Source organism: Gymnoscopelus braueri (genome assembly GCF_963280865.1).
Source record: "Gymnoscopelus braueri genome assembly, chromosome: 11".
In the NCBI taxonomy this organism is placed as follows: Eukaryota; Metazoa; Chordata; class Actinopteri; order Myctophiformes; family Myctophidae; genus Gymnoscopelus; species Gymnoscopelus braueri.
This window is the reverse complement of record NC_137613.1, coordinates 3678380-3704983: the sequence shown is the minus strand read 5'-3', so window position 1 is coordinate 3704983 and position 26604 is coordinate 3678380. Positions and strand designations below refer to the sequence as shown.

The 26604-nt window shown below is 41.1% G+C and overlaps 1 protein-coding gene across 10 annotated transcripts in view; it reads right to left on the bottom strand.

The window, feature by feature from the left end:
* The window catches only part of LOC308094996 (NACHT, LRR and PYD domains-containing protein 3-like), a 569186-nt gene that overhangs the window by 130714 nt on the left and 411868 nt on the right, over positions 1-26604 (bottom strand). For 6 of the 10 annotated variants that reach the window (XM_080441840.1, XM_080441838.1, XM_080441839.1 and 3 more), the window contains 9 exons: positions 13565-13698; positions 12023-12136; positions 11485-11598; positions 9288-9401; positions 7870-7983; positions 6468-6581; positions 4067-4180; positions 2483-2856; positions 460-2251 (listed from right to left, as the gene is read on the bottom strand). In XM_080441840.1, the coding sequence (XP_080297966.1) occupies positions 460-2251; positions 2483-2856; positions 4067-4180; positions 6468-6581; positions 7870-7983; positions 9288-9401; positions 11485-11598; positions 12023-12136; positions 13565-13689 (2975 nt within the window). In that variant the 5' untranslated portion in view covers positions 13690-13698. Of the gene's footprint in view, positions 1-459; positions 2252-2482; positions 2857-4066; positions 4181-6467; positions 6582-7869; positions 7984-9287; positions 9402-11484; positions 11599-12022; positions 12137-13564; positions 13699-21803; positions 21860-26604 lie in introns of those variants that run through there. The other 4 variants (XM_080441842.1, XM_080441837.1, XM_080441845.1 and 1 more) reach the window with 4 other exon arrangements.

The window sequence follows — 26604 nt, the reverse complement described above, 5'->3', positions numbered from 1 at the left end:
TAAGCTTATAGATCTGACACTTCAGAGATCTGGACTTCATCATCTGATACACGTGAGACACACACAAATCAAGGCTTTACACAGCCTTTCATGAATCAGACGTAGCTCTTTATTTAGACGTAGACCTAAACTAAAGAATATAGCAGAAATGTTAAGAGCTGTGTGAATGATGCCCATTGAAAAAAAATATTTTAAGTTCCTCTACTGAGAGGATGGCAATGTCAGTGGGTTCAAACCACTGGTCTGGCGGGGGTAACCAGCATGGCTTTTAGACTCTTAGTTTTGTTTTTACCCTGCTTTATTTTGGTCTGGCCTTTATTTGCACATACACACAATACCACTAGTCACTATTTGAGACACAGACAGCATTATTGGAACTTTTATGTCAACCTTCATTTCTAATTATAGTGTTAACTGTAATGTCAGACTGACTCTAGGATGTTTCTATTCACTACTAACCGAGCCTTTCTGCAGTTCCTCACAGCTGGGATCAGTCTCCTTCGCCCTCCCTCTGATGTGTTGTATTTGTCCAGGTCCAACTCTTCCAGAACCTCCTCTGATGTCTGCAGCATGACGGCCAGAGCTGAACACTGGGTCTCAGACAGTTTCTCTGTTCTGTTCTCTGACTTCAGGTACTGTTGGATCTCCTGATGTACTGAGTGGTCATTCATCTCCATCAAACAGTGGAAGATGTTGATACATCTGTCAGGAGAGGCATCGTTTCTGAACTCCTTCAGGTTGTTGATGGCTCTCTGGATGCTCTCTGGGCTGTTCTTTTTCTGATCCAGTAGGCCTCCTAAAAGACTCTGGTTGGACTCCAGAGAGAGGCCATGAAGGAAGCGGACAAAGAGGTCCAAGTGGCCATTTTTACTCTTCAGGGCTTTTGTGGTGGCTTCGTTCAGGAAGTCATCCAGGGAACGGATATATACACCATCAAAAAATGAATTCAGTACGTTCACGTTCATCTTTGTGAAACAGTGGAAGAGGTAGACGGCAGCCAGAAACTCCTGGATGCTCAGATGAACAAAGCTGTAGACCGTTTTCTGGAACAGCACACTCTCTCTTTTGAAGATCTTTGTGCACACTCCTGAGTACAGAGAGGCTTCTTTCACATCAAGACCACACTCTTCCAGGTCTTCTTGGTAGAACATGATGCTACCTCTGTTTAGGTGTTCAAATGCCAGCCTTCCCAGCTTCAGAAGAACATCCCTGTCGGTCTTTGTGAGGTGCTGTTGAGTCCCCTTTTCTTGTTCTTTCTTTTTCACATCATGTGTCTCATACTTCTGCTTCTTTCTCCTTGTCTGAACCAACAGGAAGTGGCAGCACATCTCGGTCAGGGTCTTGGGCAGCTGTCCTATCGTGTGTGTCCTCAACATGTCCAGCAGAACGGTAGCAATGATCCAACAGAAGAGTGGGATGTGACACATGATGTGGAGGGTCCTGGATGTCTTCAAGTGTGAGAGGATTCTTTCGGCCAGCTTCTCTTCACTGAATCTGTTCCTAAAGTACTTCTCCTTCTGGGGGTCTGTGAACCCTCGCACTTCTGTCACCATGTCAACACATGTAGGAGGGATCTGATTGGCTGCTGCGGGTCTGGTAGTTATCCAGAGGAGGGCTGACGGGAGCATATTCCCCTTGAATAGGTTTGTCAACAGTACGTCCACTGATGATGTCACTGTGACATCAGAAACAATGTCATTGTTTTGGAACAATGAAAACCTGCTTTCATCTAGACCATCAATGATGAAGCCAACTTTCCAGACAGCGAGCTGCTCTGCTGTGACCTTCTTTAATGTTGGGTGGAAATCATGGATCAGTGTGAGAAGACTGTACTGCTCATTTCTGACCAAGTTCAGCTCCCGGAATGAAAAGGGAACCAGGAGATTAATATCTTGATTTTCCAAACCCTTTGCCCAGTCCAGAGTGAACTTACGCACAGAGAATGTTTTTCCAATGCCAGCGATGCCCTTGGTCAGAACTCTTCTGATGGGTGTCATTCTGCCAGGGAGGGGTTTAAAGATGTCACAGCAGTTGATTGGTGTGTCATGGAAGGTCTTCATGTTGGAAGCTGTCTCAAGCTGTATCACCTCATGTTGGCTATTAACCCCTTCACTCTCTCCCTCTGTGATGTAGAGCTCTGTGTAGGTGCAGGTGAGGGAAGTTCCAGACTCTTCTGTCATGTGGTCTTTCACATCATCAAGACTGTTCAAACTGATCTTATAATCATTCAAATCAACCAGCAGACTGACATCTGAAATGAGGAAAAATATATATGTTTTAAACATTCAGCGCACAATTTGTTAAGAAAAACGTAACAACACAAGATCAGTTGTTTTTTTCCAGAGTTGATAGTTGTTTAGCTTCATTATTTGCACTTAGATATTGATACGGACACTAATTTGAACATTTAGTCTGACTATGATTTATTTAATTAAAGCATTCAATGTATTAACATGCAATTTCAATTAGTGCATAGTCTTACTTTGTCCAGGTGTGGTTTGACTGGGTGTCTTCAGTCCAGGTGTGGTTCTGAACCTCGTTCCACACTGGGGACAGCCATAGTGTCCTGTTGGAGCAGACTGGTCCCAGTATGAGGTGATGCACTGTCTGCAGAACCAGTGTCCACAGCTGGTAGAGACTGGATCTGTCAGAACCTCCTCACACACTGAACACCTGGACGTCTGCTCACGTGCGGAGAGGCCCCGGTGGCCTGTCCTTCGCACTCCTCCGCGGCCGTCCCCGTCCGAGCGAGCCCGAGACGCCCCGTCTGCCCCAGTTGCCCTGCCACGGACCGCCCGAGGGCCCCCGCTGTCGGCCTCGCCTGGACCCCCAACACAACCACTCTTCTTCCTCTCTCTGTGAAGATGAAGACAATGTATTACTACATAATAGTTATTGTAATAATAAGTACATATTATATAATATGACATTTAACATCATTGATGTGTTAATGCAGAGTGTGGTTACTGTAGGTTTTGTATTAATAATACATTCTGCAAAGTAACAAGTAACTAAAGCTGTCAAATGCTGTCATTGTAGTGGAGTAGAAGTAACAAAAATGGAAAGTAAAGTAAAAGGACTTCAAAATAAAACTGCATGGTAAGCACTTGCATAGTACTTGAGTAAATATACTTAGTTACTTTGCAGCACCACAGACAGATTAGGTAGCAGCAGCTGCACTGATTGCTAGAGTGTGTAGGTGCATGGGTTTATATTAACACATCGAGTGCCATAAACGGTCCGGACCGTTTTTGAGGATCCAAACGAGAAGTGCCGAAAACGGTCCGGACCGTTTTTGACCCAATTCTATTTTTATACGAGTGGCCCACGTGGGGCGCTAAAACGAAACTTTGACATCACCCAAGGAGTTTCTGAGAAGAAGAGGCTGGATGTGGCTCCATGTCAAAAATCCTTCCGGTCGGCGTTTTCAATGTTATCTCCTTGACTAAAAGCTTAATATCTCCATTTCTTTTTAACGTGGTGGAAACGAGCCGTTTTCGATCAGTGATCACACTGCAATGGAGGATCGCGTTGGAAATATTATTGTTCCAGGCGTTAGTCGGGACCCTCCGCCGTCTCGCACTCACTCTTTGTTTACATGCACTTCCGCGTCGGGGCTTCTACAGCACGAAACGTATAACGCAAGTGGATGGAAGAAATGCAGGCACTCAACGTATACTATTTTAATAAACCTCTGGCACCCAATGTGTTAAAGTTAATTATTTCAAAAACTACAAATTATTTCAAAAAGAAAAGTACAAGCATAGATGTACTCAGTAAGCTAAAATGTTTACTTTTGGGAGAGAAAGAAATATTGTAGAACATGTGCTCGCTGCTGCTGCAACGATAATGACTTTTTTTAAGGGAAAAGGTGAAAGGGTCTTTGTTGTAGGGATCTTTGATCAGCTTTCAAACATCTATTTGACACAAAACCTGTCATTTATGAAATTACTGCACGTTTCATTTTTTTTGTTAGTACAACCAACGTAAAATAAGTTTATATTCAATTATTTCTAAGTGGATTAATATATTTTTTGTCACAGTTTACAGAGATCAGTGATCTTACTTTGTGTTTGAAGGTCCAGGTTCATTCCTGAAGTTCAATGGGAAAGCCTTAGACCGATCACTCTTCATAGACACACAGCTGGGTGTTGGAGACTCTAGTCTGTGGTGAAGACTTCTGGAATCACACACATGTTTATGAAATTATCATTTGAGTTGAAATACAGTTTGCTGCTCAGATATTACTAGTAATATTCATAGTGTAGCTGCAGAACAGGGTCTTCTGTACAGTATGTCTGTCCCCTCAAAAGTAGACCAATCACAGCTCATGATTTTCCTGCATATGACACTCGTCTGTGAACCTCTGCAATTAGTTTCTGAGAGAAACATACTTGAATGGGAGCTATCACCCTTTTCCATTCATGTTAATGGAAACTTTTTATTCACTAATACATTTATATCAATTCAACTATGCAACATATTGCTTAACAAAATGCAAACACACAATTCCCGATGAAGCCGGTCGATTTGACATGCCGGCAAAACTGTGGGAGGAGTAGTGTGGCAAAGTTTTAGAGGTGCTATCTATATAAATGTGAACAAAACAAGTGTTGTTGCCTTTAGGCGACAACACTAACTAGATGTAATATATTCAATGAGACCTGGCTGAACCAGACTGGTAACAAGGAGCTAATTGAGGCTTCACCTCCTGAACGACCTGTTAGGGTTCAGATAAATGTGGTTCTGTTGTATCTGATTGGTTTAACACCAGCTCAATTCCTATCTTCTGTATTGTCAACAAGTTGGAGACATGAGAGTGACAGACAGGAGAGGCCATTACAGTCACCTCAACAAGATGATATAAAAGCTTCACGTTGACAAATACAAAACAAAAAATATACATATAAACAGTATTTAAGACCAAAAGTCAGAACAGCATCAGAATATATTTTCGAAAGACACTAAATCAAATCACTGACTGTTTCATGTTTATATAGTGTATGTTTCTGTGTGTTCATTAGTAAAACAGAGCAAAGCATTTTACAGTTTAACCTTTTTTTTGTATGCAGATTAATTATTTGTGTATTTCCAGTTGACGTTCACAGAGATCAGTGCTCAGATATTACTAGCAATATTCATAGTGTGGCTGCAGAACAGGGTCTTCAGTACAGTATGTCTGTCCCCTCAAAAGTAGACCAATCACAGCTCATAATTTTCCTGCATAGGCCACTGGACTGTGAACCTCTCTACCAATTGTGGTAACTGTAGCCCTTAGTTTCTAAGAGAAAAAATATTTGAATAGGAGCTGTCACCCTTTTCCATTCATGTTAATGGGACATTTTTATTCACTAATACATTTATATCAATTAAACTATGCAACATATCTCTTAACAAAATGCAAACACACCATTCCCGATGAAGCCGGTCGATTTGACATGCCGGCAAAACTGTGGGAGGAGTAGCGTGGCAAAGTTTTAGAGTTGCTTTCTATATAAAAGTGAACAAACACTAGTGTTGTTGACTATAGGCGACAACATGAGACCTGGCTGAACCAGACTGGTAACAAGGAGTTAATTGAGGCATCACCTCCTGAACAACCTGTTAGGGTTCAGATAAATGTGGTTTTATTGTATCTGATTGGTTTAACACCAGTTCAATTATTTTATTCTGTATTGTCAACAAGTTGGAGACATGAGAGTGACAGGCAGGAGAGACCATTACAGTCATATTACATTACATTACATTACATTACATTACAGTCATTTAGCAGACGCTTTTATCCAAAGCGACTTACAATAAGTGTATTCAACATAGGTAGGGAACGAAAACTACTAATCACCAGAAGTCTTTAGTGCATTTTCTGCAAAAACAAGCAACCAAGAGTATACCTAGCGCTAAGGTAAAAGTGCAATATATCAGCTACCTATTTCCTTAAACAGATGAGACAAAATAGGTAAATCAAATGAGCATGAGCTAAAACAAATAAGTGTATCGACTAAACAAGATCCAATAAACAATACAGCAATAGTCACCTCAACAAGATGACATAAAAGCATGTTCCCACCCATTTTGGGCGGGAACCCCTATTACCTTTCAGGACGGGAACCCCTTTTGGGGTTTCTGTTGCTATGTACAGTATATAGCAACATACATTTGTTGTAATTTTTGAATACATATTTGAAGTGTTTCAGAAAACTTAGGTCAGGATTTAGAAGGTGTTTTTAGAACCGGCCTCAGGTCTAAATGGGTTCAGACCAAAAGTTAGAACAGCATCAGAACATATTTTCTAAAGACACTAAATCAAATCACTGACTGTTTCATCTCCAATACTTTGTTTATATCGTATGTTTCTGTGTGTTCATTAGTAAAACAGAGCATAACATTTTACAGTTTTACTTGTTTTTTTATACAGATTAATTATTTGTGTATTTCCAGTTGAAGTTCACAGAGATCAGTGATCTTACTTTGTGTTTGAAGGTCCAGGTTCATTACTGAAGTTCAAAGGGAAAGCCTTAGACCGATCACTCTTCATAGACACACAGCTGGGTGTTGGAGACTCTGGTCTGTGGTGAAGACTTCTGAAATCACACAATGCTACATGTATGACATGATGAAAGAGAACCACCTCAGACCCCGAAAGCCTTAAACACCTGCTGAAGAGCATGAACGTTGGATCTGCATTTGTCTTTTTTTAACACATCTCTCAGTTCCACCAACAGGGCCTCATTCACCAATATTCTTCCTAAGTGTCTTCTTAAGATTCTTCATAAGAAAAATCCTTGCTTTAGGAACCTATGTAGTCTAATTCCAGCTCACAGCTACAGCGATCACGCTGTTTCATGAGTTTTCTCTTAGTTACCATTCCTAACGGAAAACACTTTCCCTCCTCATATCTATGCCATAGAGTTATAATATATCAGATCTATGCTCTTCAGTGAGATATACATCTGGACACATGACTGGCTGCAGACAGCAGGCATAAACGTAACTTTGAAAAGTTAATCTATGTAAGGAAACATTGTTTACTCTGTCGCTACCAGTGATTATTTTTTATTTTTTTCAAAGTAAAAGTGAATGAGCTGTGGGTATTTAATGATGTGGATTGCCACTGGCCAGGTTTCTGGGAATATTTTCCTCTCGGACACACGTTCTGAGTTATAGGTCTATATTAGATTTATCTTTCTGTCTCTAAGACAAATGAAGCGTACCTGTGAGGTGTGTGTGGGATTGAAATGTTGTGTAAACAAAGCTAACCGATATTTAATATTTAATGAAATGGTATCCCCGATGTGTGGGGGAGAATGTGTTAGAACGTGTGGAGGCCCCGAAGGAAGACAATGGCTAATTAAATCGCAGGGAAAAAAGGGTCAATTTGATCTCAAGTCCACATGTGTCATGTGAGTGTTAAGCACCACTGTAGATCAAGTATGTATACATATTGCTATTTCCATTTAGTCAAATGAAACAGACATCATCACACTATGTTTCTGTACCATGTGACTTAACAACTGAACACCACATTGCTATTGGTGAGGTTTTCACTCAGAAACGACACACACTGCAATTTAAATGAACGCAAACAGACTGACGTGTGTGTATTCCTACTGTACGTATGCAGACCTCACCAGAGTTAAATGATTTAATGAAAAATGCAGTAAAATAACAGTTGCACAGATAGATAGATACAGAGAGGGCTTAACACCACATTGTGATTTGTACAAATTAATTCCCAAACTGCACACATACTGTCTGGGACGCTACACCATTATGAAATGATGTCTTGTGCTTTAGTAATTAGCATGTACTTAGCATGATATTATGTTGTCATATCATAGTGTTGTGTATTCTATTGAAGGATTCACATACTTTGTCTGTGGAGGTCCAGGTTCATTACTGAAGTCAGGAACCCATCCTTTAGACCGGTCACTCTTCATAGACACACAGCTGGGTGTTGGAGACTCTGGTCTGTGGTGAAGACTTCTGAAATCATACACATATTTTTACAATTATCACATGGATAAAAAAGACCAGGTGTTCACGATTATTTATTGTTATGTCCTATTATACAAGTATATAAATAGAATATATAGATAGACAGACAGACAGACACATTTGTACAACTTCATTCACAAACTGAACACATAGTAACTTAATCTATAGATAAACATTGGACAGGGAGGACAAACTGTTATTAGACTCAATGTGCCCTATTTTAACTATGTAACTTATAGCTCCATGTCACATGACTTAACTTACTCTGTGGGGGGGTGTCCAGAGCTATGGTCCTATCTACAGGACTCTAAAGGGCCTGTAATGCCAGTCAGTCACAACACCTACCGTCATGGGTGTGTTGTGGGCGTTGCATTAATAAAAAACAATCAGAGTATCTGGTTCCATCACCTTAAAGAAATAGGTTGCGCCTGCATGGTGTTAACCTGACTCTGCCTGACTCTGCCAGATGGTTCAATTATTTTATTCTGTATTGTCAACAAGTTGGAGACATGAGAGTGACAGGCAGGAGAGACCATTACAGTCATATTACATTACATTACATTACATTACATTACATTACATTACAGTCATTTAGCAGACGCTTTTATCCAAAGCGACTTACAATAAGTGTATTCAACATAGGTAGGGAACGAAAACTACTAATCACCAGAAGTCTTTAGTGCATTTTCTGCAAAAACAAGCAACCAAGAGTATACCTAGCGCTAAGGTAAAAGTGCAATATATCAGCTACCTATTTCCTTAAACAGATGAGACAAAATAGGTAAATCAAATGAGCATGAGCTAAAACAAATAAGTGTATCGACTAAACAAGATCCAATAAACAATACAGCAATAGTCACCTCAACAAGATGACATAAAAGCATGTTCCCACCCATTTTGGGCGGGAACCCCTATTACCTTTCAGGACGGGAACCCCTTTTGGGGTTTCTGTTGCTATGTACAGTATATAGCAACATACATTTGTTGTAATTTTTGAATACATATTTGAAGTGTTTCAGAAAACTTAGGTCAGGATTTAGAAGGTGTTTTTAGAACCGGCCTCAGGTCTAAATGGGTTCAGACCAAAAGTTAGAACAGCATCAGAACATATTTTCTAAAGACACTAAATCAAATCACTGACTGTTTCATCTCCAATACTTTGTTTATATCGTATGTTTCTGTGTGTTCATTAGTAAAACAGAGCATAACATTTTACAGTTTAACTTGTTTTTTTATACAGATTAATTATTTGTGTATTTCCAGTTGAAGTTCACAGAGATCAGTGATCTTACTTTGTGTTTGAAGGTCCAGGTTCATTACTGAAGTTCAAAGGGAAAGCCTTAGACCGATCACTCTTCATAGACACACAGCTGGGTGTTGGAGACTCTGGTCTGTGGTGAAGACTTCTGAAATCACACAATGCTACATGTATGACATGATGAAAGAGAACCACCTCAGACCCCGAAAGCCTTAAACACCTGCTGAAGAGCATGAACGTTGGATCTGCATTTGTCTTTTTTTAACACATCTCTCAGTTCCACCAACAGGGCCTCATTCACCAATATTCTTCCTAAGTGTCTTCTTAAGATTCTTCATAAGAAAAATCCTGAGAGAAGTCTAGTCACATTCAGGACATGTTCTTAGAGGGCATAATGTTAGTAATGGTGTTCTTATAATGATTAATCCCATATCCTTATAACTTAAAGGGTTGTGAAAGTTGTGAACATTTAAATTTTCATAGGTAGACACACCACCAATCCTAGTTAGCATCCTAATTAGCATAGGTAGCTGCCTCACCAATCACCATAAAAGGGCATGACTGCATGGCCTGCACACAGACATGAAGTTGAGAGAATGAAGTCCAGAATGCCTCAACTAAAGTCTAAAGACGGTGGAACACCACACTACAAACATAATAAATAAATACATACATACTTCTGTTTTCTTCAATTCTACAATTGCACAATATAGGATTTATTTAATCATATTTTTTATCATATCTTTAGAGCAGTGGTTCTCAAAGTATGGTCTGGGGACCCCCATGGGCTCTTGAGAGAGATCCAGGGGGTCTACAGCAAAACAAGGAAAAATGGAACCACTTTAACCCTATTTTATACTTTGTTTGGGATAGCTGATGTACAAGATCACCATCTTTTTATATTTTCTATCGATTACACCCCCCATGAAGCCTTGAATTCATGCCGACGGAAAGATACTAATGTGTCCGGTAGGAGACTCAAAGTTGACACTTTGTGTCTCCTACCGGAGCCACCGCCGGTCATCAAATTAATGACTTAGGAATGTGACAAAAACTAAAAAATATCCATGAATTCAAGTCTCCATGGGGTGTGTAATCGATAGGAAAAAGGTCATTTTGGGGGTGAACTATCCCTTTAACCTATATGCTTTAGGAACCTATGTAGTCTAATTCCAGCTCACAGCTACAGCGATCACGCTGTTTCATGAGTTTTCTCTTAGTTACCATTCCTAACGGAAAACACTTTCCCTCCTCATATCTATGCCATAGAGTTATAATATATCAGATCTATGCTCTTCAGTGAGATATACATCTGGACACATGACTGGCTGCAGACAGCAGGCATAAACGTAACTTTGAAAAGTTAATCTATGTAAGGAAACATTGTTTACTCTGTCGCTACCAGTGATTATTTTTTATTTTTTTCAAAGTAAAAGTGAATGAGCTGTGGGTATTTAATGATGTGGATTGCCACTGGCCAGGTTTCTGGGAATATTTTCCTCTCGGACACACGTTCTGAGTTATAGGTCTATATTAGATTTATTTTTCTGTCTCTAAGACAAATGAAGCGTACCTGTGAGGTGTGTGTGGGATTGAAATGTTGTGTAAACAAAGCTAACCGATATTTAATATTTAATGAAATGGTATCCCCGATGTGTGGGGGAGAATGTGTTAGAACGTGTGGAGGCCCCGAAGGAAGACAATGGCTAATTAAATCGCAGGGAAAAAAGGGTCAATTTGATCTCAAGTCCGCATGTGTCATGTGAGTGTTAAGCACCACTGTAGATCAAGTATGTATACATATTGCTATTTCCATTTAGTCAAATGAAACAGACATCATCACACTATGTTTCTGTACCATGTGACTTAACAACTGAACACCACATTGCTATTGGTGAGGTTTTCACTCAGAAACGACACACACTGCAATTTAAATGAACGCAAACAGACTGACGTGTGTGTATTCCTACTGTACGTATGCAGACCTCACCAGAGTTAAATGATTTAATGAAAAATGCAGTAAAATAACAGTTGCACAGATAGATAGATACAGAGAGGGCTTAACACCACATTGTGATTTGTACAAATTAATTCCCAAACTGCACACATACTGTCTGGGACGCTACACCATTATGAAATGATGTCTTGTGCTTTAGTAATTAGCATGTACTTAGCATGATATTATGTTGTCATATCATAGTGTTGTGTATTCTATTGAAGGATTCACATACTTTGTCTGTGGAGGTCCAGGTTCATTACTGAAGTCAGGAACCCATCCTTTAGACCGGTCACTCTTCATAGACATACAGCTGGGTGTTGGAGAGTCTGGTCTGTGGTGAAGACTTCTACAAATATTGTTACAATTATCACATGAATAAAAAAAAGACCATGTGTTGAAAACTATTCATTGTTATATCCCATTATACAAGTGTAAGAGAGTAAAATCTTTAGGGTTTACCCTCACAACATGAAAACAGAACAAGCAATGAAATAATAGATAGATACATTTAAAATAGTTTGTTACATAGATAGGACATCATGCACACAAGCAGCCAGTCTGTATAGTGCAGTTTCACCACTGAACACTGCATTGTCAAATTGTACTTCATTCACAAACTGCACACATAGTAACTTATGATCTATAGATAAAGATGGGCAATGAGGCCATGCTGTTATTATATTCAGCTTTCAGTAAGTTAAACATAAAACTTAGCATGAGATTGTGTTGTCATATAATGTTATTTATATTCTATAGAAGGATTTACATACTTTGTGTCTGGAGGTCCAGGTTCATTACTGAAGTCAGGAACCCATCCTTTAGACCGGTCACTCTTCATAGACACACAGCTGGGTGTTGGAGACTCTGGTCTGTGGTGAAGACTTCTGGAATCATACACATATTTTTACAATTATCACATGGATAAAAAAGACCAGGTGTTCACGATTATTTATTGTTATGTCCTATTATACAAGTATATAAATAGAATATATAGATAGACAGACAGACAGACACATTTGTACAACTTCATTCACAAACTGAACACATAGTAACTTAATCTATAGATAAACATTGGACAGGGAGGACAAACTGTTATTAGACTCAATGTGCCCTATTTTAACTATGTAACTTATAGCTCCATGTCACATGACTTAACTTACTCTGTGGGGGGGTGTCCAGAGCTATGGTCCTATCTACAGGACTCTAAAGGGCCTGTAATGCCAGTCAGTCACAACACCTACCGTCATGGGTGTGTTGTGGGCGTTGCATTAATAAAAAACAATCAGAGTATCTGGTTCCATCACCTTAAAGAAATAGGTTGCGCCTGCATGGTGTTAACCTGACTCTGCCAGATGGAAGAAGCTTGCGTCACATTTGTTTCACAGGCTACTTCCATCTGGGACCTTGGTAGCACAATCGATGAAGGGGCGAGTACATTTTTTTTTCAAGCTACTGGGCAGGTGATTGGATGATCCCGCCCCTAGCAGCCGCTGAACACACAGCGGTGCAGGCAGCTCTACTGTCTGAGCGAGTCCAGATGGAGGCTGTATTGTGAAGTCAATACCGCCCCCATCTGGTCAGCAGTCAGGTTAGCATGGTGTGAGGCACGTTCCCTAGTGTCTGAGATCAGAATGTTTTCTATAGCAAATTGAAATTAACTTTTTTACTTGGTAGCACCGGTGCTACCACTTTAAACATGTAGCAGCACCATAACATTTTCAGGAGCAACCATCAGAATTTAAGGAGCATCGACTTTGTAGTATTATTAACACATTGAATGCCAATCGCGTAGATCTACGCGAACCTATTTAAAGCCGCAGCGTGCCAGTCGCGTAGATCTACGCGAACCGCCGATTCGCATTGAAAATTTTCCAGGTGCACTTTCGGATTTTCTTTTATCCATTTCCGTTTCCGGTTTGATGACCGGAAACAGAATTATTCGGGTTCCGTTTTTTTCGATCGTATCCGCTTCCTGTCTGGGATCCTGTTTAAAACTCGATTTTCTCGGTTGTTGTTTTTCTCCTCGCTGATCACTGTTTAGCGTTGATCCGCTGTATCTTCAAGATGGCGGCTCGGATTTGGAAACTGTTTTCGCTGGCCGTTTCTCACAGATCCGCTGTGTGTTTAGAACCACTTTTAACTTATTTAGCGAGGTCTGTGGCGACATGAAAAAAACAAAAAAACAACAATAAAACGCTGGCACTGGTGAGTACATTATGATATTAACCTCTGACATGGAATGTGTTAATAAAACAAAAAATCTAACAGTGTGGTTTAAAAGTAATATAAAATGTATTGGAGGATTGACCTACTTTGTATGTGGAGGTACAGGTTCATCACTCTTCATAGACACAGATGGAGGCTCTGGTCTGTGGATGAGCTGTTTAACAGTTCCCTCCTCCTCTCTCTCCTCACTATGACTCATCTTCATCCCCATATTTATTACCTGTCAAGATTACAGTAAAAATAGACCAGAAAACAGTAAATATTTGCTGCATATGCGCAATGTGCATGCACACACACACACACACACACACCGTGCATTATGCTTTGCTCTCCTACACCACGCCTACTGCTAATATACATGATGTTCCTCTGGTTTCCGGTCAATCATTTATTGCATTCATCTAACCAGCAATGAACATATAGCAGGAATACCAGGTCAATGCAATCACATAGCTGCTATGATGGTTCACACACACACACACACACACACACACACACACACACACACACACACACACACACACACACACACACACACACACACACACACACACACACACACACACACACACACACACACACACACACACACACACACACACACACACACACACACACACACACACACACACATCCCTGAGATCACATGACTTTACTTAAACTGTGATGTGACTCAAGGATCCCTGGATCCCGTGTTGAGAACCAGCAAAATGAGTAACAGTTTAAAAACTTGAGCCCTATTTTATTATCCGGCTTTTAAAAAAAAGCAGATCCACAAGCTCACAACGCATCATATTGTGACTCGTTGTGAGCTTGCAGATCTGCTATTTTTGAAGAATGTTGACTGTCTTCTCTTATGGGGGTCACTGGCTCAATGTTTTATGATTAACTGTTTAGTTATGTAGTAACTAAACAGTGATCTGAAGACATGCTTCCTGTATCAACAGTACAGGTTGTGTTTATAATACTTTTACTCATTCAGATTCAGACAAACTTTTAGATATTAAATACCAAGTGGTTCTAGTATAATGTATAAAACACTTCATCAACATTAACCCCTTAATCCCTCTATTCTTAGTAAAACACACCTGGCTCTGTATGCTACTTGGACAGACAGGGGTGGATGGAACTATAGACAGAGACAGACACAGACAGACAGACAGACAGACAGACAGACAGACGAATGGATGGAACTAGAGACAGAGACACAGCCCACAGCCCAAGGAGGGAGGGAGGGAGAGAGAGAGAGAGAGAGAGAGAGAGAGAGAGAGAGAGAGAGAGAGAGAGAGAGAGAAACTCAAAGTCTCAAAGTCATATCTTATCGATCATTCTTATCACATTATTTTTTACAAGGCTCTATACACAGTTCTTATTCTCTCCTCTCGCAATCACGCACGCACGCACGCACGCACGCACGCACGCACGCACGCACACACACACACACACACACACACACACACACACACACACACACACACACACACACACACACACACACACACACACACACACACACACACACACACACACACACACACACACACACACACACACACACACACACTTTATGTCCACACAAAGGAGAGCATACAAGGACACACATATTATAGGTAGAGTAAGATTACATTCACAAAATCATGGCATTATGTCTTCATGATACAATAAGCATGTCACTCAGTACTTTATTGGTATAAGTACTCAGTACTCTATGGGCATTAAGTAACAGTATATCACTCACTCTATGGGTATAAGTACTCAGTACTCTATGAGTAAAAGTAACAGCATATCACTCAGTACTCTATGGGTATAAGTATCAGTATAAGTACTCAGTACTCTATGGGTATAAGTACCCAGTACTCTATGAGTAAATGTAACCGCATATCACTCAGTAATATATGGGTATAAGTACTCAGTGCTCTATGAGTGTAAGTAACAGCATATCACTCAGTACTCTATGGGTATAAGTAACAGTACTCTATGGGTATAAGTAACAGCGTCTCCACCACATATAGCAGAGACCTTGCAGCCTTTTTGGCTTCTTTTTGGGCAAGTTGTTGAAACCCTCTATCAGCCAGGCTGTGGGTATAAGTAACAGTATAAGTACTCAGTACTCTATAGGTATAAGTAGGTCTAACAACCAGTCTGTGGGTATAAGGTCCTAGGCTGCCAAATATAAAAACCAATAGTCTGACCTATAGCCCAGCTCTGAGATGGTATTTAGGAGTGGTTGGTATTTAATGACCTTGGTCATAAAGGCTTCCTCTAGGCTATAGGGTCAAAGGTGAAGGCTATCTCTAATACAGACTCTTCATCAACCACAACACACACACACACACACACACACACACACACACACACACACACACACACACACACACACACACACACACACACACACACACACACACACACACACACACACACACACACACACACACACACACACACACACACACACACACACACACACACACACAATGAGTTCAAGCATGATCTTTCTATCAGTGTCTATATTCCAGGCAGAACTAAACAGTGATCTGAAGACATGCTTCCTATATCAACAGTACAGGTTGTGTTTATAATACTTTTACTCATTCAGATTCAGACAAACTTTTACATATTAGATACCAAGTGGTTCTAGTATAATGTATAAAACACTTCAACAACATTAACCCCTTCATCCCTCTATTCTTAGTAAAACACACCTGAGACTGTACTTGGACAGACAGATATGGATGGAACTATAGACAGACAGAGAGACAGACAGACAGACAGGCAGACAGATGGAGGAATGGATGGAACTATAGACAGAGAGACAGCCCAAGGGGTGAGAGAGAGAGAAACTCAAAGTCTCAAAGTCATGTCTTATCGTTCATTCTTATCACATTTTTTTTTACAAGGCTCTATACACACACACACACACACACACACACACACACACACACACACACACACACACACACACACACACACACACACACACACACACACACACACACACACACACACACACACACACAGTGCAGGTAAATGTTTCACCACATTGTGTGACTGGAAGCTGTAAACTGATTCAACTGTTATAGTAGTAATATATGACACCATGCTAACTTGTTCTCACCTCACCTCATCTCTCCACCCACACACGCGGAAGAACAAGTTACAGGTGAACACACACACACACACACACACACACACACACACACACACACACACACACACACACACACACACACACACACACACACACACACACACACACACACACACACACACACACACACACACACACACACACCTCACTCTACAACAAAGGATCACATGACCAAACTCCCCTGAGGTCACATGACTGGAGGTGACTGCTTTACACTTTTATAATTACACTTTACTTTACTAATGATTCTAATTACAACACATCACTTCTAACAACTTGTTTTAAATAGCAGATCCACAAGCTCACAACGCATCATAATTGTGACTCGTTGTGAGCTTGTAGATCTTCTATTTTTGAAGAAGGTTGAGTGTCTTCTCTTATGGGGGCCACTGGCACAATGTTTTATGATTATAAATACTAATCAGTTTATGTCTTCTTGACATGAAGATGTTTCAGAACCACTGATCTATCTAACTCACATGGACTTCTGTTCTGCTCTGCTCTTCTAAACATGTTGTGACCAGTGTTGAACTCCACTACCTTTTTACTAATCTCTCTGAGCTACTGAATCTGTCGGGAGCCTCGTTCAGAACGGGTCAACAGTGGCCTACAAGTGGGCGTGCCCAGGGGTGAAAGTGGCTGAAAGTTCTTGCCGGAACTGACACATGCGCGCATGGATGGCGGATTTTGGTACTTTATTTTGGATTGGCGGATTTTGGTACTTTATTTTCGTTTTTGTGTTACTTTATTTCAGGTTTAGGGTTAAGGTTAGGTTAGGGTTGTGTTATTTAATTCATATTTTTGCCTGATTTTACCGATTTATTATCAAAAGAAAAAAAAGGATTAAAATATTTGTATTTCTTTTTGCTAAATCGATTGGGTGCACCAGGCCCACCCATGGCTTCACCCCTGACACACATGATGAAAACAGAGCTATATTGTCCAACTTGACCATACTGTACAATACCAAATACTCTAAAACCAGTTCACCTGTGATGCGAGCTTGTACATTTGCTATTTTTGTGCAGTATTTGAACAAGCTCACCACGCGCCACATTGCTTGTGAGCTTGTAGATCAGCTAGCCAAAGTTTAAATAGGGCTGAAGTGGTTTATGTATGTTTTGTAATAATAATTAAAATCTACAAAGTAACTGGAAGTAACTAAAGTTTTCAAATAATTGTAGTGGAGTAAAAGTATAATATTTGCTTCTGAGATGTATTGGAATAGAAGTAAAAATATTTCAAATTGGAAATACTCCAGTCAAGTAAAAATACCTTAAAATTATACTCGAGTACAGTACTTGAGTACATGTACTTAGTTACTTTCCACCACTGTCAGCATTAGATTAATTACTTAGTCACCTTTTGCAAAGATGAGGAAAGAGAACACTCTTTTGTTCCATAGGCCCACATTGTCTTGGTTTCAGAGAGCATGGTGGTAAATAGGAACTTTTTCCCCCAAATCTTTATATTCCATAATGTCCCACGACACACGTCCGTGTTATTTACTTTTTACTCAAGCTAAGCATGGAGTTTGAGAACGTAGGCTTCGACGCACGTTAGTCAAGTGGCCCCCAGAAACAGATCTGCAAGCTTAACCAAATGACTGTTAAAGCAGTTTGTTTAAATTACTTTATTAAATGTTATATTTTCACAGGGATTATTTATTAGTGTAGATATACATTTAGGAGTGGATTATGTGTCCAGATGCCTGTCAGACAGTCAGACAATGCTACTCCGCAGGTCTAGAATGGAATAAACGGGCGCAGCCAACGTCAACAACTGGTCTCGACCAGACGTGAGATTTCAGCGTATGGTAGGATGAAGCCCACGTCAGGATATATTGATAAATGCCGAAAGGTGCGGTGATCTCGCCGTACGCCCATTATTTGGGCTGCACCACGTTGATAAATGAGGGCCAGTGAATGGTTGAGACGCCCTGTATGTTAATCTGACGTTAGTAGATTATGTTTTCTTCTTCAACATGGCCATGGGTCTGTGGCCGGTTATTTAATATGGGATTTCCACAGCTGCCTTTGCCTTTTTCTTAACGGAACTTAACGATTTTTTTACCGGAACGGCTTTCCGGACCGTTCCGGTCCACTTTCACCCCTGGGCGTGCCTTAAATCAGGAAGCGTGCCGCGCTTTATCCAATCAAATGTAGTGGGCGGGATTTACATCTGTGCACTCGCTTCCCACTGGAAACAAACCCAAACTCATTTAACAATAGCGTCCTCGGAGCCGACAGAACCACGGAAAGTTAGTAACATTTTAACTTGTTCTTCCATTATAGAAACAACTGGGCTTATAACCAAAACCATCCATGTTACGTGGGAGAAATGTTGTTAGTGGGAATGAAAACATTGAGGCAGAGACCAAACGCCGGTTTCCAGTCATCGTCGGTCTATTTAATCACTCCTCCCAGAGTCAAATGCAAAGGTAAAAACAGCAGAGGGCGCTGTTTTTCCCTTTTCTTTGACGATGAGTTCCCAGATAACTTGCCTCTGTCTCCCTGGTGCAAACACACACAGGGAACCTCACTCCTCTCTGCAGGCAAACAGACACACACACACACACACACACACACACACACACACACACACACACACACACACACACACACACACACACACACACACACACACACACACACACACACACACACACACACACACACACACACACACACACACACACACACACACACACACACACACACACACACACACACACCTGATCATTCTATCAGCGTCTATATTCCAGACAGAACTAAACAGTGATTTGAAGACATGCTTCCTATATCAACAGTACAGGTTGTGTTTATAATACTTTTACTCATTCAGACAAACTTTTACATGTTAAATACCAAGTGGTTCTAGAATAATGTATAAAACACTTCAACAACATTAACCCCTTCACCCCTCTATTCTTAGTAAAACACACCTGAGTGTTCTCTGTACTTAGACAGACAGGGATGGATGGAACTATAGATAGACAGACAGACAGCCCAAGGGGGGAGAGAGAGAGGAACTCAAAGTCTCAAAGTCATATCCTATTGTTCATTCTTATCACATTATTTGTACAAGGCCACACACACACACACACACACACACACACACACACACACACACACACACACACACACACACACACACACACACACACACACACACACACACACACACACACACACACACACACACACACACACACACACACACACACACACACACACACACAGCAGGTAAATGTTTAACCACATTGTGTGACTGGAAGCTGTAAACAGGTTCAACTGTTAGCAGTAAGATATGACGCCATGCTAACTTGTTATAACCTCACTTCACCTCTCCTCACACACACACACGTGCGCGCACACAACCTCACTCTACAACAAAGGATCACATGACCAAACTCCCCTGAGATCACATGACTGGAGGTGACTACTTTACACTTTTATAATTACACTTTACTAATGATTCTAATTACAACACATCACTTCTAACATATTTTTTTAAATAGCAGATCCACAAGCTCACAACGCATCATAAATGTGACTCGTTGTGAGCTTGTAGATCTTCTATTTTTGAAGAATGTTGACTGTCTTCTCTTATCAAGGCCACTGGCTCAATGTTTTATGATTATAAATACAAATCAGTTTATGTCTCCTTGACATGAAGATGTTTCAGAACCACTGATCTATCTAACTCACATGGACTTCTGTTCTGCTCTGCTCTTCTAAACATGTTGTGACCAGTGTTGAACTCCACTACCTTTTTACTAATCTCTCTGAGCTACTGAATCTGTCGGGAGCCTCGTTCAGAACGTGTCAACAGTGGCCTACAAGTGGGCGTGCCTTCAGATCAGGAAGCGGGCCGCGCTTTACCCAATCAAATGTAGTGGGCGGGATTTACATCTGTGCGCTCGCTTCCCACTGGAAACAAACCCAAACTCATTTAACAATAGCGTCCTCGGAGCCGACAAAACCACGGAAAGTTAGTAACATTTTAACTTGTTCTTCCGTTATAGAAACAACTGGGCTTATAACCAAAACCATCCATGTTAGGTGGGAGAAATGTTGTTAGTGGGAATGAAAACATTGAGGCAGAGACCAAACGCCGGGTTCCAGTATTCGTCGGTCTATTTAATCACTCCTCCCAGAGTCAAATGCAAAGGTAAAAACAGCAGAGGGCGCTGTTTTTCCCTTTTCTTTGACGATGAGTTCCCAGATAACTAGTATTGTAACGAATTACTTTTGCAATTCAACAACATGTGTTACAATGACTGAGATTAAAATAGGCTTCAGAGGATTATAATGTTTATTATCATCCAGTGATCTACTGTCACTCTAACCTCAGCACAGCAAGAGACATGACCCGCCCTATTCTGCCTCTGATTGGTTTAGGTTTAGACAAGAGGAGTAATGATTGGTTAAGGTATAGGGTCAGACATCATCTGCCAATCAAGCCAATCTGAGGCAGAGCTGGGCGGGGCTTGCCTCTGTCTCCCTGGTGCACACACACACACACACACACAGGGAACACTCCTCTCTGCAGACACACAGGTGTGCGAGCAGACGCACTAATACATAATACACACACACACACACACACACACACACACACACACACACACACACACACACACACACACACACACACACACACACACACACACACACACACACACACACACACACACACACACACACACACACACACACACACACACACACACACACACACACACACACACACACACACACACCTGATCTTTCTATCAGCGTCTATATTCCAGGCAGAACTAAACAGTGATTTGAAGACATGCTTCCTATATCAACAGTACAGGTTGTGTTTATAATACTTTTACTCATTCTGATTCAGACAAACTTTTACATATTAAATACCAAGTGGTTCTAGTATAATGTATAAAACACTTCAACAACATTAACCCCTTAATCCCTCTATTCTTAGTAAAACACACCTGGCTCTGTACTTGGACAGCTTTTTTTCCCTCTACACCAAATCTGACAAAAATAGCAGATCTACAAGCTCACAATGTGTCACAACGCCACACGTTCCCCCCCAGAACAGGGTGTGTGGGGTTCAAGTGGTTAACATTCTTAACACCAGACTAGAGAGATTATTGCTACAGTGTATTGTTTAACATCTCTTACCCTGCAATAATCTTTATGCTTTGATCTGACGAGGCAAAACAAAATGGAGTCCAGACGGTTCAGTTGAATGTGAATCAGACATGAAAAATTACACCCTTATCTGACAGGGCAGGTACTTTGACCTGCAATCAACAGCACAGCGCAGGCAGGCAGGCAGACAGACACACACTACAACAAAGCATCACATGACCAAACTCCCCTGAGGTCACATGACTTACTGTCAGCTGTGGAGGTGAATGCTTTACACTTGTAAACTGTGATGTGATTCTAATTACAACATGTCACTTCTAACAACTTGTTTTTTTAAATAGCAGATCCACAAGCTCACAACGCATCATATCGTTGTGAACTTGTAGATCTGCTAATTTTGAATAATTTTGATGTATTTATATATTTTGAGATGGGGTCCACCACCATATACATATCAATTATTTAAAAAATATATCAGTTTAGGTCTCCTTGACATGAAGATGTTTCAGAACCACTGATCTATCTAACTCACATGGACTTCTGTTCTGCTCTGCTCTTCTAAACATGTTGCTGACACTACCTTTTTACTAACTTGTATTGTAACTAATTACTTTAGCAATTCAACAACATGTGATACAATTACTGAGATTAAAATAGGCTTCAGAGGATTATAATGTTTATTATCATCCAGTGATCTACTGTCACTCTAACCTCAGCACAGCAAGAGACATGACCCGCCCTATTCTGCCTCTGATTGGTTTAGGTTTAAACAAGAGGAGTGATGATTGGTTAAGGTATAGGGTCAGATATCATGGTAAGCCAATCTGAGGCAGAGCTGGGCGGGTCTTGCCTTTGTCTCCCTGGTGCAAACATATGCAGGAAACACTCCTCTCCGCAAGCACGCAGGCGTGCACATGCACGTACACGCATGCGTACACACACACACACACACACACACACACACACACACACACACACACACACACACACACACTTCATTTAAGTATATTAAATACCAAGTAGTTCTAGTATATGGTATAAAACAACATTAACATTAACCCCTTAATCCCTCTATTCTTAGTAAAACACAGCTGAGTTGGCTCTGTACTTGGACAGCTTTTTTCCCAAAATAAATAGCCGATCTACAAGCTCACAATGCGTCACAACGCCACACGTTCCCCTCCAGAATAGGGTCTGTAGGGTTCAAGTGGTTAACATACACCAGACTAGAGAGATTATTGCTACATTATTGCTTAAAATCTCTTACCCTGCAATAGTCTTTATGGTTTGATCCGACGAGGCAAAACTAAATGGAGTCCAGACGGTTCAGTTGAATCAACACACTGACAGTTCTTGGGTAAAGACATGAAAAATTACACCCTTATCTGACAGGGCAGGTACTTTGACCTGCAAACCACACACACACACACACACACACACACACACACACACACACACACACACACACACACACACACACACACACACACACACACACACACACACACACACACACACACACACACACACACACACACACACACACACACACACACAGCATTTATGACACAGTGCAGGTAAATGTTTAACCACATTGTGTGACTGGAAGCTGTAAACTGGTTCAGCTGTTCGTAGGTAAAATATGACTAGCCTGGTAAACCCCTCCCTCCGGATATCTCATTTCCATTTGATATCAGGAGTGAGTCTGGCCTGAGGGCTTCTTCTTCTTCTTCTTCTTTTTGTTTTACGGCGGTTGGCATCCAGTTTTTGGTGCATTACCGCCACCTTCTGACCCATATTATGGATCAGACATTACTTTAATACAGTATCCATTATGTACTATCTAGTGTCCAAAAAAATCAACTCAAATTAATCCCATTCTATACATTGTCCTCTCTGTTATGGGCCGCCTACTCCAAGCCCGGAATATGCGTGAATTCCTCTCTTAGCATATTGTCCAGGTCCTCTCCACTGACATCCTCAACATTCAAAAATCTCCTTGCTGCATCCAGAATCATCTTTATTCTTTCCGATTTCCCTTTTATTTCCACTGCACAGTTAATAACCATCGCGATGAATGCCAAAAATCTTTTCCTGTCCGTACAGATCTCTTTGTCTTTGCTCAGATTTATTTCAGCTACATTTCTCCTTTCCTCCTGTTGTTCCACAACTCCTGCCTCGCTCCTTTCTTCACTCCCCTCCACTCTTTTCAGTGCTTCTGCATAGGACATTCCCCTATTTCCCGTTCTAATGTTATTCACTTTAATCTCCTTTTCCTTCCTAGGACACTGCGTTGACCCTGTATAGTGTTCTCCCTCACAGTGAAGGCACTTTGCTGGTTCTTCCTTACACTTCTCCTTGCACTTTTCCTCACTACACCTCCCACACCTTCTTTTTCCCCTACACACTGCAGCGACGTGTCCATACTGCTGACAGCAAAAGCACCTGAGTGGCGATCTCTCGAATAGCCTAACCCTGTGACTCATGTAATTACTGTAAACTCGCTCTGGTAACATATCCCCCTCAAACGTCAAACACACAGATTTGGTTTCTTCCCTTTCTCCTTCTCTGAACCGCGTGAGCCGTCTTGCTTCACAAACTCCATCAACGTCAAGAAAGGACTCTGCACTCACTGCTAGTGGAACGCCACTGATCACTCCCTTAATCTTCCTTCCAGATCCTCTCAGTTGAAACACTTTCACAGAGTATTTTTGAAACTTCGATATGTTCATGGCTTTCTCCATCTGATCCCTGTCCGTGCACTCGATTATAATCATCCCTCTTCTACTAATCCTCATTGCCTTCACTCTTCCTAGTTTGCTCTCAAAAAACGTTCCCACAACCTGCGGATCACTGAAGATTCCATCAATTTGTTTGTCAGCTGCTGTTATTCCAATCACCAAATCTTCTTCCTGCTCACTTTCTGAGTTAATAAACTTCCTTTTCTTTTTATTTTCAAGTCCTCTTTTATCCTCCTCATCATCGTCCGATTCCTCCCTGTCACTTGTCAGTTGATATTCATCTCCCGACTCCATTCGAAAAACGCCGCGCCGCACAAAACCCCCGGCGTCCACCATCTTTTCGACGCTCTCCCCACTCCACACAAAGAACCACCTCACTCTACAACAAAGGATCACATGACCAAACTCCCCTGAGGTCACATGACTGGAGGTGACTGCTTTACACTTTTATAATTACACTTTACTTTACTAATGATTCTAATTACAACACATCACTTCTAACAACTTTTTTTAAATAGCAGATCCACAAGCTCACAACGCATCATAATCGTGACTCGTTGTGAGCTTGTAGATCTTCTATTTATGAAGAATGTTGACTGTCTTCTCTTATCAAGGCCACTGGCACAATGTTTTATGATTATAAATACAAATCAGTTTATGTCTCCTTGACATGAAGATGTTTCAGAACCACTGATCTATCTAACTCACATGGACTTCTGTTCTGCTCTGCTCTTCTAAACATGTTGTGACCAGTGTTGAACTCCACTACCTTTTTACTAATCTCTCTGAGCTACTGAATCTGTCTGGAGCCTCGTTCAGAACGTGTCAACAGTGGCCTACAAGTGGGCGTGCCTTCAGATCAGGAAGCGGGCCGCGTTTTACCCAATCAAATGTAGTGGGCAGGATTTACATCTGTGCGCTCGCTTCCCACTGGAAACAAACCCAAACTCATTTAACAATAGCGTCCTCGGAGCCGACAGAACCACGGAAAGTTAGTAACATTTTAACTTGTTCTTCCGTTATAGAAACAACTGGGCTTATAACCAAAACCATCCATGTTACGTGGGAGAAATGTTGTTAGTGGGAATGAAAACATTGAGGCAGAGACCAAACGCCGGGTTCCAGTATTCGTCGGTCTATTTAATCACTCCTCCCAGAGTCAAATGCAAAGGTAAAAACAGCAGAGGGCGCTGTTTTTCCCTTTTCTTTGACGATGACTTCCCAGATAACTCGTATTGTAACTAATTACTTTAGCAATTCAACAACATGTGTTACAATGACTGAGATTAAAATAGGCTTCAGAGGATTATAATGTTTATTATCATCCAGTGATCTACTGTCACTCTAACCTCAGCACAGCAAGAGACATGACCCGCCCTATTCTGCCTCTGATTGGTTTAGGTTTAGACACGAGGAGAGATGATTGGTTAAGGTATAGGGTCAGATATCATGGTAAGCCAATCTGAGGCAGAGCTGGGCGGGTCTTGCCTTTGTCTCTGTTAAGTGTTGTTATTTGATGGCGCCCTTACTCTGTATATTACGGTAGCCTATTGTAATGTGTTGCACAACTTGTACAGGGCTTACGGTACGCTCAGGATGTGACGTCATCACGTTCTCAGTGAGCGCGCCAGATCATTCCAGAGGGAAGAGTGTAAACACACTGAGCGTTTGTATGCGCTACTACTAATAAATATGCCAGCAGGCTAAAGATACTAAAAGAGTAACTTTTACTTATTCTCCATTACGCATGGACACTGTGCACCACAGCTCGAATGCTTGACAGTCTCCCTGGTGCAAACATACACAGGAAACACTCACACCTCTACGCAAGCACGCAGGCGTGCAGGTGCACACACACACACACACACACACACACACACACACACACACACACACACACACACACACACACACACACACACACACACACACACACACACACACCCCAACAAGGTATCACATGACCAAACTCCCCTGAGGTCACGTGACTTACTGTCAGCTGTGGAGGTGAATGCTTTACACTTGTAAACTGTGATGTGATTATAATTACAACACGTCACTTCTAACAGCTTTTTAAAAATAGCAGATCC